The sequence below is a fragment of the Bufo gargarizans genome, unplaced genomic scaffold, assembly GCF_014858855.1.
Source record: "Bufo gargarizans isolate SCDJY-AF-19 unplaced genomic scaffold, ASM1485885v1 fragScaff_scaffold_782_pilon:::fragment_2:::debris, whole genome shotgun sequence".
In the NCBI taxonomy this organism is placed as follows: Eukaryota; Metazoa; Chordata; class Amphibia; order Anura; family Bufonidae; genus Bufo; species Bufo gargarizans.
The window spans coordinates 574,810-587,762 of record NW_025334188.1 but is presented as its reverse complement, the minus strand read 5'-3'; the positions used below and the strand labels follow the sequence as shown (position 1 = coordinate 587,762).

Below are 12,953 nucleotides of genomic sequence, written 5' to 3'. Positions count from 1 at the left end.
GGAGTGCTATTTTGTATCCAGTTCGGGAGGTTGGTGTTCTGCAGTAGCTGTGCCTGTCTCTCGGAAAGGGGCATATCGTCTAAACGTATTTTAACCCCTTGTCTGCTGAAACGGTGCCGTTACATTGGTGGCAAGCAGCGGGATCGTTCCTACAGCCAGAAGGACAGCTACAGGAGACACCATTTCTGTGGATTCTACAATTTAAGGGCAACGCATGTCTCAGTACAGTGACCCTAAAAGCACCAGGATGGAACCAGCAGTGGAGTACAGATACTCTGTGGAGGAATTTGACCGTATGATGTGGTTGCGGCTGAACTTCTTCGGACCCAATCCAGCTGAGAAATACGTGAAGTTCATGAGGAGTCTAGTGTCTAAGACCCTACTATACCGGGCAGAAGGTGACGGTCAGCTGCCACGTTGGGTGGACCTCCATCGGAAGTTACGGTTGCGGGACAGTGGGAGCCCAGTCTCCATTCCCCAGCGGCAGTGTGAAGTGCAGGGAGAGGAGAGCAGCGGCCTCCCTCCCCAGTGGCAGGCTGAGTTACAGGGGGCAGAGGTAGTTGTTCCTGCCCCCCAGCAGCAGCATGATTTTTTGGGAATTGGGAGCCTAGTCTCAATACCCCAGCGGCAGACGGAGTTACAGGGGGCAGAGACAGTCGGTCCTGTCCCCCAGCGGCAGAGTGTCCTACAGGGAATAGAGAGCCCAGTCTCCTTTCCCCAGCAGCAGGACACTGTATTGGGAGCGGAGGCGGTCGGTCGCCCTCCCCAGCGGCTGGAAGTATGTATGGGAGAGGAGCTCGTTACCCCCTCTCCCCAGTGGCAGCTTAACGCACCAGGGGGAGACAGTAAGCCCCACAACTGTGCAGATGGGACCGTGGTCTCTGCACTTACAGCACAGGGGGTAGGGACAGTTGTTCCTGTCCCCCAGCAACAGGGCAGTTTAGCCAAAGGGGAGACAGTCGGTTTCCCCCTCCAACAACCAGACTCCAACCAGGCTTCTTCCATGGTAGCGCTGGTACCAGGGCAGAGTCCCGCTGATCCCTGCCCACAAAGCAACCTCCACTCCAGGCCAGGGAGCAACTCAGAGACCGGGAGTACCAGCTACCAATATAACCTTGGTGGATTCACTGGACAGAGACAGCCTACTAAATTCAGCAGGTCCAGTATTCTGTTGTGGGTGGCCTGCCAGACTAACTCAGGTACCGACCGGCGTGAGGTCAGGTATCTGGTTAGTCTTCCCTGGGGGGGGGGGGAGATGTGTGGCGAAACCAACCTCGCCACTGGGTTTTGGAGGGGGCTGTTTAAAAGCCTCTTGCCTCAGGATTATGGACCATAGTAACTTTTAAACCCCTGAACCTATTCCAGGGAATTTTGGATAGGTTTGTCCCCCAAGTTATACTGTTTAAATTGATGTAAGTTATATGTATGGACAATGTAACCTCACAAAGTTGTAACAACTTATAATAAGTGTAACTTGTCAGCTTGGGAGGAATATGCTGGGTGTGGTTCTATTGTCCCATTGTCCCATTGTGTGTTTAAATGGTGATGTCTGTCCTGTTGTCTCCACATGTGTATTGGTGATCTCCCCTTTGTCCTGAGAGATAATTGGATTGTCTTCGGTCTTCTCCCAGGCAGAGAGGAGGAAACCATGATGCATTGTGGGGATATGTTGTATCTGTCCTGTGTCGCAGTCTCCCTTCTGGTCCTCTAGGGGGCGGGAACGATTGGTTGCTGTATTTACATTGTGTGTGTTGTGAATTACTGATTGGTTGGATTTCAAAACCCTGTGGGCAGTACTATGTTTGGTTTTTATCAATAAAAGAGGCTGTACTTGAAGTACAGTCAGAGCACTGCTTGACCCTCAACACGGAGCCTTGTCTCGTTATTGGGGGGGATTCCCTGTATGCTGTTGGTGTCATGGAACCATGAACCAGACGTACAACAAGAGATAAGTGGAAATAAGAAGGCTTTATTGAAAACCAAGCTGTAAGGCAAAAGTCCAAACGGATGGCTAAACCGAAGCAGGGTCTTGCGAAGCCAGAGGTCAGGAACCAGAAGGGTAGTCAGACGAAGCCTGGATCAGGAACCAGCAGGGTAGTCAGACGAAGCCTGGATCAGGAACCAGCAGGGTAGTCAGACGAAGCCAGGATCAGGAACCAGAAGCAGCAGCAGTCTTAGAAGCATGTGAACACAGGAGGACCAAGCAAGGAACTGAAGCCACAGACCTCCTATATATATGAGCTAGGCATCCAGCTCCTCCCAGTGGGAAGGAGAAGCCGCAGGGTGAGAGGCTACAAGAAACCCAGAAACCAAGATGGCCGCCAGCACATGTCAAACGAAGGAGAACAGCAAGAAGGTAAGACCATGACAGTTGGAGACTGATTGCCAGGAGTGTAAGCTGACTGATCCGCTTTTCCTGTTCGTCTTTCGGCAGCTATTTGCGAGGTTCCAGTTTGGAGTGCTATTTTGTATCCAGTTCGGGAGGTTGGTGTTCTGCAGTAGCTGTGCCTGTCTCTCGGAAAGGGGCATATCGCCTAAACGGATTTTAACCCCTTGTCTGCTGAAACGGTCCGTTACATTCAGTATGTGGGCTGTACCACTAATGCCATTAAGGTGAGGCTACGCAAACACATCTCGGACGTGCCGCACCATGGGAGCTGCAATGTGTCCGCGGCCAGTGCACACCTTGCGGTAGCCCATGGTGGAGACACGTCCGGCATGCAGGTGCAGGGTATTGAAAGGGTTAAAGTACCAGTTAGAGGAGGTAATCACAAGAAAAATTTTCTTAATAGGGAATCCTTCTGGATTTTCCAACTGGATAGCCGTCAGCCCAAGGGACTTAACGAAAGACTGGATTTAATATTACAGCAATAATACTATATGATATAGTGATACTTTCCCACTCCAGATTTATTTTTGTGTTAAATATCGATATGTTTTTAGCTATTAAATATATAACTTTTAAACATGAAGAGTTAATGCATGTGAATGACAACAGCTCATTTGGGTCACATGACAGCCCAATCAGGGGCACAGGAGTGTACCTATTTTATATGTTGCATTTAGTTGTGTCTTCAGCATGTCATGAGTAAGGGCTTACATGTTTGACAGCCCGAAACGCGTAGACTGAGACTGGTTATACTGGATGTCATTTTTTAACTGCATCAATAAAGTACCATTGAACCTTTGCGATATTGAGCTGGATGTTCGTTTTTTGATAGAGGAATCTACGGTATATTTGAGAGAATGATATAGTGATGAAATTGTAAGTTAACTGTAACTTACAAAATGATCCTACTAATGTACTAATCTTACTAGTAGTGTAATTGTGTGTCACTATGTCATTTCAGGAGGGTATGAAAAAAAACATGACCTTTCACATTTTACCTAAGTTCTTAGGTGGCAAAATTTGCATCACTTTTCTAATTATGAGGGATATATCTGGAATCATAGTTGATTTCCAATTATACTTTGTAGTGAAGCAGTTAGTACATGACAGATAATGCTTCTTTGTGAAATTGCATACTTATCAATCCCCAATCTTAGTAGATAGAACTCTGGGATAAATGGCGCTATGATTCCCAAAGATTGAAAAATATTCCTTCTGACCTCTTGCCACAGCTTAGTGATATAAGGACATTCCCAAAAGACATGCAGAAGTATCCCAACTTGGTTGCAAGCTCTCCAGCATATATTAGAGGCATCTCCAAAAATTTTGAAAATCCTATAGGGTATGTAATACCATCTATATATGAGTAGTAGAGTAGGCTTCCGGGTGATCAGACCATGAAGAGCTTTTAATTGACGATAAGTAGGCATTTTTCCACTTTGCAAGGGGAATTTTTATGTTCAGGTCTTTTTGCCAATTCTTAATATGTGATATATGCGAATCTAGATATGGTTCAGTTAGTTGTGAGTAGAATGTTTTAATACCCTTCATGTTTTTACCTAGTCTATTACTGAGCAATATATGAGTAATTGGAGGGGCTTTTAAGTATTGATAGGCCAATTTTATTAAGATGGGTGTATATCTGAAAGTACTTATAGATGTCTGAGATAGGTAAATCATAAGTATTGCTAAGGCTATGTTCACATCTGCGTTCAAGCTCTCCGTTCCTGTAGTCCGTCCGGAAGTAGAAAAAAAAATCTAAAAACGTATCCGTTCAACCTCCCATAGAAACTAATTGACGTATGTATGCATACGTTTGACTCCGTTAGTTGTTAATACGTTCGGAATACGTTTTTTCAGACGGAAAACAAAATCCTGCTTGCAGGATTTTTTTCTACGTTCAGAAAAGCGGATTCTTGACGGAGCGTCCATTCACGTTCATTGTAGTAAATGAGAAACAGATTGTTCAATTTTTATTTCGCGGACATAGCGTTCCTAAAGTACGTTTTTTTTGTTGCTGAACATGCGCAGAACAAACAGGAACTTACAAACGAAGACAGGAAACAAGGGAGTGTCATGTGACAGTCACGTGAGCGCTACTCCTCACCATTTCTGAAGGCTGATGTGCAAGTTGGAGAAAGTCTCAAGAAAAGGGTATGAATTGATGCAATTGAAAAGTATTTACTTCAATCATCTACTGGTGCATGCTATTTGGCTACTGGGGGCTAATATCTTGAAACTGTGGATGCTATTAGGCACATGGGGGATGTTATTAGTCTTTTGTGAGATGCTATTACGCTACTGGGACATGTTATTTGGCTACTGGGGGCAAATATTTTGAAACTGTGGATGCTATAAGGCTATGGGAGGATGCTATAAGGCTACTGGGGAATGCTATTATGCTACTGTTGAAGCCTGTTGGAGGATGCTATTGCGCAAGTGGGGGATGCTATTTGGCTACTGCGGGGGTGCTACTAGGCTACTGGGGGATGCTATAAGGCTGCTGGAGAATGCTATAAGGCTACTGGGGGATGCTATAATGCTACTGGGGAATGCTATATGGTTGATATAATTTTAATGACTAGAGGAGAAATTTTGTGTTTTGACTAATCCCTGTTTTTACCCTTGTTGCATCTTGTGCCAATGTGTATGTTGAAATATGTCTATAAGCTCTTGTCTATAATGTTTCTGTAACGTTTTCAGATGTCTTCGCCTTCTCCTTCGGTTTGCAGTCAAAGTACCCCCTCCTTTCACATGCAGGTAAAAATCTTTAAATAAAAATCTATTATTAATGATCCAAATAATAAATATGTTTGAACCACAATACATATTTATATATTTCAGGGACACTCCGACACTGAATCCTCTGCTGGCGAGGAATTGCGTTTTTCTCCTGAACCAATGGAGTCAGTAAGTGTGGAATGTTATATTTAGATTTTTTGGTTTCTACACATCCATAATTGGTACAATGGATATAAACTCGAAAGGTACATGATTTGCCAACACCGCAAAAGGATAGATAGGCCAATGTATTGGCAACAAGATATGAAAGAGTGTATATGGGTGATGCATTTTGGTTGCTGCAGGGCAGGCAGACGGCAATTTTCAATGAATCCAAAACTGTGTTTGTTTTTCAGACACAGGAGGGTTCACATTCCATTGAAAATCCGCGAAGTAGACGTCATAACGATGACGATGTGAGTATCTATACTTAGGTTCTCTAACTAAATCAATTTTCTTTTGTGATAACTATATTATTTATTAGGACCCAAACAGTCAAATTGAAAATCCATCACCTGTTCAAAAAAGAACTTCCAGGCGTGGTGGTCGCGGACAACGTGGTCGTGGCAGTCGTGGTGGACGTGTAGGCCGTGTGAGTAGGCACATGTGCTGTGATGTGAGCTGTCCACACTGCCCTCAGTATACAGTATCTTATATCACCTATAAGATAACGTGGCCATCATACCTCAAATTTTTTTTATTATTAGAACAAATGACCATGAGGATTGGAGACATTTGTTTTACCCAAACCAAAGTTTAAGTGTTGCTTATGCCATAATGGACATACCATGAACAGGGGCTACCCTCTTATAAAATAAAAAGCAACTGACCCGCTCGCCAAGTCTATATCTTTATAGCCGTTCACACCCAAAGACCAAATACAAGGAAATCCAAAAAATTTTTATATTTTTTTATTAAAACAAAAGATGCAGTGGGCAGTGGTTGGCACATGCAACATATTCGCTATACAAGTTTTATCCAAAAGACTTAAGTGCTATTGGAATTGCAGGTAGCTTTTATAGGTAATGATAACATTTGTTTTAAACCAAATAGGGTAGACAGCAAGAATTGGACGAGGAAGATAGGCAATTTCTCCCAATCATAAACTGTGAACTGCTAATACAGCTAGTAGAAGCAAGGCCAGCTCTATGGGACCAAACAGACCCCAAGCACTCGGACCACAACACGACTCGTCGACAATGGCAAGAGGTCTATGCCAATTTGGTTCCCACATGGAACGATTTGAGTCGTCAGGCTAAAAAAAATTGTGGTACATTAATTTCATTCCTTTTGTTAAATCATTTGGTTTTAGAAGATTTGATAGTGATGTTTCTAGTTGGAAGAATAGTGAAGTGAGCATAAGTTTTCTGTTTGGAAAACTTTGTTTCAACAACTGATACAGCCAATTCAGGTACCGGGCAAAATAACAGTTAAATACAATGCAGAATTTTGGACTGCCTGGGGCAACAGTTTTTTATGCAATCCGATGTCAACAGAAAAGAATATATAACATTATATACGGTTATTAAAATTGTTCTTTATTTTCTAGCTGAAATCATATCAACACGCTGGAGGTCAATACGCGATAGGTTTATGCGTGACCTCAATCATGAACGAACGGCGCCAAGTGGTTCGGGTACTTCTCGGAGGAAACCTTACCAATATGCACCACATCTTCAATTTCTTCAACGTTGTTTTCAGCAGCGCATGTGAGTTAAATTTCCTAAAGAGAAGACAAAAAAAAATTATGAATATAGAAATTATACCTTTTATTTCCCTATCTATTTTAGGACTCATTCAAGCACACTCCCTCCTGAAGCAGAACCTGTTGAACATGAGGACTCAACCGAACAATTGTCTGGACGATCTACCGATCAAACTTCATTACCATCTCAGTCACAGGATTCTGCTCTGGAGTCGCGCGGCCGGCAAACTGAGACATGTGCTCAGATTGAAGATACTCGACAGTTCATTTCTTCTGCCTTTGACAGAGTTTTAAGTAGGCCGAGGCCACTTCGAAGACCACATAGAGTCTTTGAGGATCTTGCACTGATCTTCCGAGATTGTTTATTAAAAATAGAGGAGGAGCAAACTCGGTATAAGCAAGAGTTAACTTCCATGATCAATCATGTCGAGGTAGTTTGTCGTCCAGAACCCCTTAACCATAATCAGCAGTTTCTCTTAACGTTAAGTCATTGGATGGACAACATGACTCCAGAGCAGAATTGTGATTGTCGAGTGACATTGATCAAAACTGTTTGGAATATTAAACACGCACCATCCTCTAATTTTGTTCCTCTGGCTCAGTCGTATCCACCAGCCACCTCCTACCCAACATCCATGACTTCTCCACCTGCTCACTCATACTCTGAGCCACATATCGCTCCCCAGTCACAAAACTTTCAACAGTCACAAAACTTTCAACAGTCACAAAACTTTCAACAGTCACAAAACTTTCAACAGTCACAAAACTTAGCCCTATCCCAAAACTTTAGCCACTCCCAAAACTTTCCCCCATCCAAAACTTTACCTACGTACCACAACTTCCCACAGGCCCAAAACGTAGGCACTGCACAAAACTTTCCAACTTTACAGAACTTTCCATCAACATCCCACATCTTTATTCCATCCCAAAGCCATCCACCGTCCCAAAGACAACCTACGTCCCACCAATACCCAACGGCTCACACATTTCCACCTTCTCAAAGCCATAGCACATCCGTCAGATATCAACCTGCATCAACCTTTCAAGAGACTTTAAGCCAATCTCAATCACAGCTACCTTCCTATGTCTCTGCACAAACACCTTTCCAATCCAACAACACTGGAAGTTCCCAAACACGTCTACAGACACCAAGTCCAGATGTGATTTCTATGTCAACTCAAAATAAAATCTCCATAAACGAAGGTGTTTCCACCTCCGTTTTTCCCACTCCAACCACTTTTACTACCCCTTTCTCAAACAAATCTGTTCCATACCAATCTGATACTGATTCATATTCCCTTCATACCCCACAACATCAACAACAGGGTGAATATGTCAGACCACAACTTTCGTTCATGCAATCACTTCTAGACCAAAGTGCAGAAGATGCTGGGTCCCCAACTGCAGCCCCAGGAAAGGCTCCATTCACTCAACCACCACCCTAGTTAACAAAATATATATTATGTTTTAAAGTTTATAAATGAGTACCTCACAAGGTTTATATTGACCACTGTGTCAATTTGTTGAAGTTTATAAATAAGTACCTCACAAGGTTTATATTGACCGCTGTGTCAATTTTTGCACTTTAATGATGTTGAACTTGAAAGATTTTATATGTTTTATACTTTTATATTATTAGATTAATAAGGAGGTTTCAGATATGTGTGTAATTATTGTGCACTTATCAGCTTTCAGAAGCCCATACAAGCTGCTAAATATAGGCAGGTGGTTTGATTTCCTCGTTCGGACGTTTAGATTTTCAAGAACTAACATGATAATCATAGCAGATTGGACCCTAAAAAGAGTAATTGGCCTTATTATTCATGATTTCTTTATCTCCTGCCCAAGGTGCTGATGACTTACAGTTTTCCAACTAGTCTTTTTTCCTTATATTAAGGAGAAAAATGCCATTCATCAGCACATGGGTCAGAGACACAGAGATTAGCTACCATGACTAGACTCAGATTGGTTCAACTCTTTTACAGTAATGGACTGCAATGATTATGATGATAGTTCTTGTTTACCACTTGTGAGTGAGTGACACAGTACACAAATCTATATACTGTCACTTATTCACCACCTTGCGTGGTCTGCACAAAGCTGATGACTTTTTCAGTCTCCCACCTGTTGTTGTTCCATTGCTATTGTCTCGCTATCGTGATCCTCCATTGTACACTTGCTTGAAAACAATGCAAATACAATAATAGAAATGGCATATGTCATTACTATTTTCTTTGATATAATGTCTCATGCACAAGACTGAACACACTCAGAGACATGGTGTTTGTCAAAAAAAAATTGTACCTGCTGATGTAATTTAAAGGGGTACTGGAGGACACACCATCAGTGATTACACTGATTCTTTGCATGTTGTGCCACCCACATGGCTGTAGTCTAGCACTTTCTACATCATATTGATGATGCACAGTAGCCCTGTGTTTGGTGCATAGCAGCATTGAAATAACTGATGATGTGCACTTCCATTTGCATGTTTCATGTCACCATATAACTTCTTGCCCGCTCAAGGAAGACATGTCTCGCGGTGCATACTGTAGTGTGATTATTCTGAACTTGGTATGATGATGCTATCACATAGCATGTGCAATCAAGAGAATGGTGTACACTTCAGTCACAGATAGAACAACTTTTTCACAATGGACATTTTGTTATTCCTACATGTACGGTAGAGCTTATCCTTTTCTTATGTGAATTCTAGTTCCATTGTGTTGAGCTACGTGCTTTTATGGAAGTTTATTTGTAAACTTATGCAAATGATTATTTAAATATAAAAATATGTTTAAAAAAAAAGTATTTATCTAAATAAATACTTTTATAATTTCAAATATTCTTTGTCAGTGGTTTTCATACTTTCAAGACTCAAAACGACAAACAAGGGATATGGAGATGGTTGGAGAGGCTTACCTTTTGCTGAATCCAAGGCAATAAATGTAGGTAGACCGATACATCATGGTTGACTCAACAATAAACAACAATATATTAAGAAGAAACAATAAAATAAACTATTATGTACATAACTAATTACAACTTTCAACTGTACATATTTAATAAACAAACAGTAACAAACAATAGAGAATATTTGTTCAAATATGTTCATCCTGCCAATGCACAGATCCAGCTGAAGAAATGAAATATTCTGCAAATTGATCGCGCATGCGACTCACAGCAACTGTTGATCTTGGGCCAGTTTCTATGTTATCTCCTGGTGGATTTAATGCCAGTGGCTCCGTAGGCAAAGGCTCTTTGGTCAGTACATAATTGTGCAACACAACGCATGCTTTTATGACATCATCCACAGTATCTGTTTTCAATTGTATTGGACGAGTGAATATTCGCCATTTTGCAGTCAATATGCCAAAAGCACACTCGACCATTCTTCTTGCTCGAGTCAGTCTGTAATTGAACACTCTTTTGCGATAGTCTAGACCACGGCTGGCATATGGCTTCAGTAAATTTCCACACATTTGGAAAGCTTCATCTCCAACTAGAACAAATGGAAGTGCAGGGTTTGTAGTACCTGGTAAAGGCCTGGGCTCTGGTATACCAAAGTTTCCGGAGTACAGCCTTTTTCCCATATTAGAATTTTTAAAAACACGTGAGTCATTGGTTCGTCCAAAAGCTCCAATATCAACAGCCACAAATTTGTAATTTGCATCAACAATTGCCATTAGTATCACAGAAAAATACTTTTTATAGTTAAAAAAGGAGGATCCACTACGTGGGGGCTTCAAGAGCCTCACATGCTTCCCATCCACTGCACCAATACAATTGGGAAACTGTGTCACCTCATAAAACTTGTCGGCTATGCTGATCCACTGTTGGCAAGTAGGATGGGGAAGAAATTCTTCACGCAGAAGATTCCAAATTGCCCGGCAGGTATCTTTAACAATGTAAGATATTGTAGATTTCCCTAGTCGAAATTGAAAATGAAGACTGGAAAAACTTTCACCACTAGCCAGAAACCTACAAAAAAATAAAATGAAATTTAACATAATTGTTACACAAATACTATTCACAATAAAAAAAAAATGCAGCAAAACAACTTTTTGGATTGTCCCACAAGCATTAATTCAAGATCCTTCACAGCAAACAGATCAACATTACCTAGCGGTTGAACGGAAAATGGTATCAAATTTGGATGCATTTACATATTTTAGGTAACTACTATATTTAAAAACTTTTCTCTTGAGATTAATCATATACTCACAATAATAATAAAAACAAAAAGGCTCTGAAACACAGTAGAAGCAATAATGGAAAGTTGTACCATACATACCGCAGAGTGACCATGAGTCGTTCTTCTGGAGTTACACTTCGACGAAATTTCGTATCCTTCCGTCTCAATCGGCGACGTAAACGTTGGGAAAGGTCATCAAAGCTTGCGACACTTACACGGAGATATTCTGCAAATTTGACAGGGTGTTTTCGGAGTTCTTGATAAAGGGTCGAATATACACCTCGTGTCATTCGGCATGATGTAATGGGATGCACCCAATATCGCCGTCTCCTTTTCATGGATGACATTCGCATCTTTCGAAGTTTCCATATCATATAGTCCACAGAAAAAAGGACATGAGCAGGCAGCATTGTTCCTCTTCCAGCAATTGGATGTCACAATATGGCACCATTTTTATATAGCATGCAGATAGGGGAGGGACAACTGAAAAAAAAAAAAAAGGAAAAAAACGGATCCGTTATCGGAGTAACTAAACGGATTGAACGGACATTAACTGACATTTTTAATCCGTTTATTAACGTATCCGTTAGATGGTATCCGTTTAAAAACGTAGCAAAATATGTCCGTTACGTTCCGTTATGAATGAATCCGTTTCAATTTTGAAACGGACGCAAGTCAGAACGGAAAGCCGAACGGAGGACTGAACGCTGATGTGAACGAGGCCTTAGTTGCAGGAAATTCTGTAATATTTGTTCATCATATAAGTCTGGATATCCAGGAAGAAATTGACAGATCACCAATTCTAAGGTTTAAAGCGGTATATGGAAGGGTTTAAGAATTGAAAGCTTAGAACAGGCCTTTATATACCTTTCCCATCTTAACAGCATGTCTTTAACAGAGGGTACGAAAGAAACCTTATCAGGGTTTCCCAATGCGATGGCTAGAAGTAGATATTTCAAATTATCAGTTCTACATGTCTGTCTTTCTATGTTTACCCACAATTTATCCATGCTAGGGTTCCACCAAGCAACTGATTAGTATAATATAGTTGCCATGTGATAATGCAACACGCCAGACCTGCAGGGTATGACGAAGTGAGGTCACAGTTATGGGCAATCGAGGGTACTCACTATATTTGAAGAACCCTGGGCAGGCGCGTGGCAGTGAAGGAGAGGTAGACACAGTTCCTCTGGGGCACGCTCTGTAGAGAGGGACCAGGCCTGATGGTAGTTGAGGTGCCCTGGATGTTACAGGTATTTTGTGTGCCTGGGGCAAGGTCCCTGTGGTATTCGTGACGCCAGTGCCTTTGGACGGTGGCACGCCGGTTGGTGGTTGGAATGACGAAGGTACACAAGTATGCAGTGAACCAAACGTAAACTTTACTGGACAATCCAACTTTGTACAGCAGGTGTAGCACAGTCTCTATATTACAGTTCCACAAAAGGGGCTTATTCACAAATATGGCAGGCAATAGTCATGCAAGTCACACTGAGGGTAAATTCCACAAGCACTCAGCAGCAGGTTGTACTTTTCCCAGAATCACTGTACACTGTCCTTTATAGAACTCCTGCTCTGGCTTTATATCTCCCAAGGCCCGGATGCCTAAAAGGGTGGCTTATATCCTTGGTTACTTTCTTCCTCAGGTATTATACTGCTTGCTGTGATTCCTAAAATCCTCTGCCCATCAGGGTCACTTTGCTTACCCTGGGTCGCCTCCTCCTATCAGGTGGATAACTGTAGGTTTCTCCCAGGAGGTTGAATCCTGCAACTGGGGTATCTCTTCAGAGCTAACTTAGGCTCTCTTGTTCTCAGGCAGGCTGGAGCTTCTCAACAGCCTCCTGGACATCACTAGCAGCCAGGGCTATCCAGCTGCATGTCAAGAG

The 12,953-nt window shown here is 42.0% G+C and overlaps 2 protein-coding genes across 2 annotated transcripts; one reads left to right on the top strand and one right to left on the bottom strand.

Annotated features, from left to right (window-relative positions):
• Positions 1–5,612: 5,612 nt before the first annotated feature.
• On the top strand, positions 5,613–8,320 carry LOC122922849. Its single transcript, XM_044273599.1, has 3 exons — positions 5,613–5,762; positions 6,720–6,879; positions 6,961–8,320. The coding sequence occupies exons 2-3, from the start codon at positions 6,764–6,766 to the stop codon at positions 8,318–8,320; spliced, it is 1,476 nt and encodes a 491-aa protein (XP_044129534.1). The 5' UTR covers positions 5,613–5,762; positions 6,720–6,763.
• Positions 8,321–8,510: 190 nt separating this feature from the next.
• Positions 8,511–11,465, bottom strand: LOC122922848 (protein ALP1-like). Its single transcript, XM_044273598.1, has 4 exons — positions 11,170–11,465; positions 10,058–10,856; positions 9,798–9,850; positions 8,511–8,670 (listed from the first exon to the last, which is right to left on the bottom strand). The coding sequence occupies exons 1-4, from the start codon at positions 11,442–11,444 to the stop codon at positions 8,511–8,513; spliced, it is 1,287 nt and encodes a 428-aa protein (XP_044129533.1). The 5' UTR covers positions 11,445–11,465.
• Between the last annotated feature and the right edge of the window lie 1,488 nt (positions 11,466–12,953).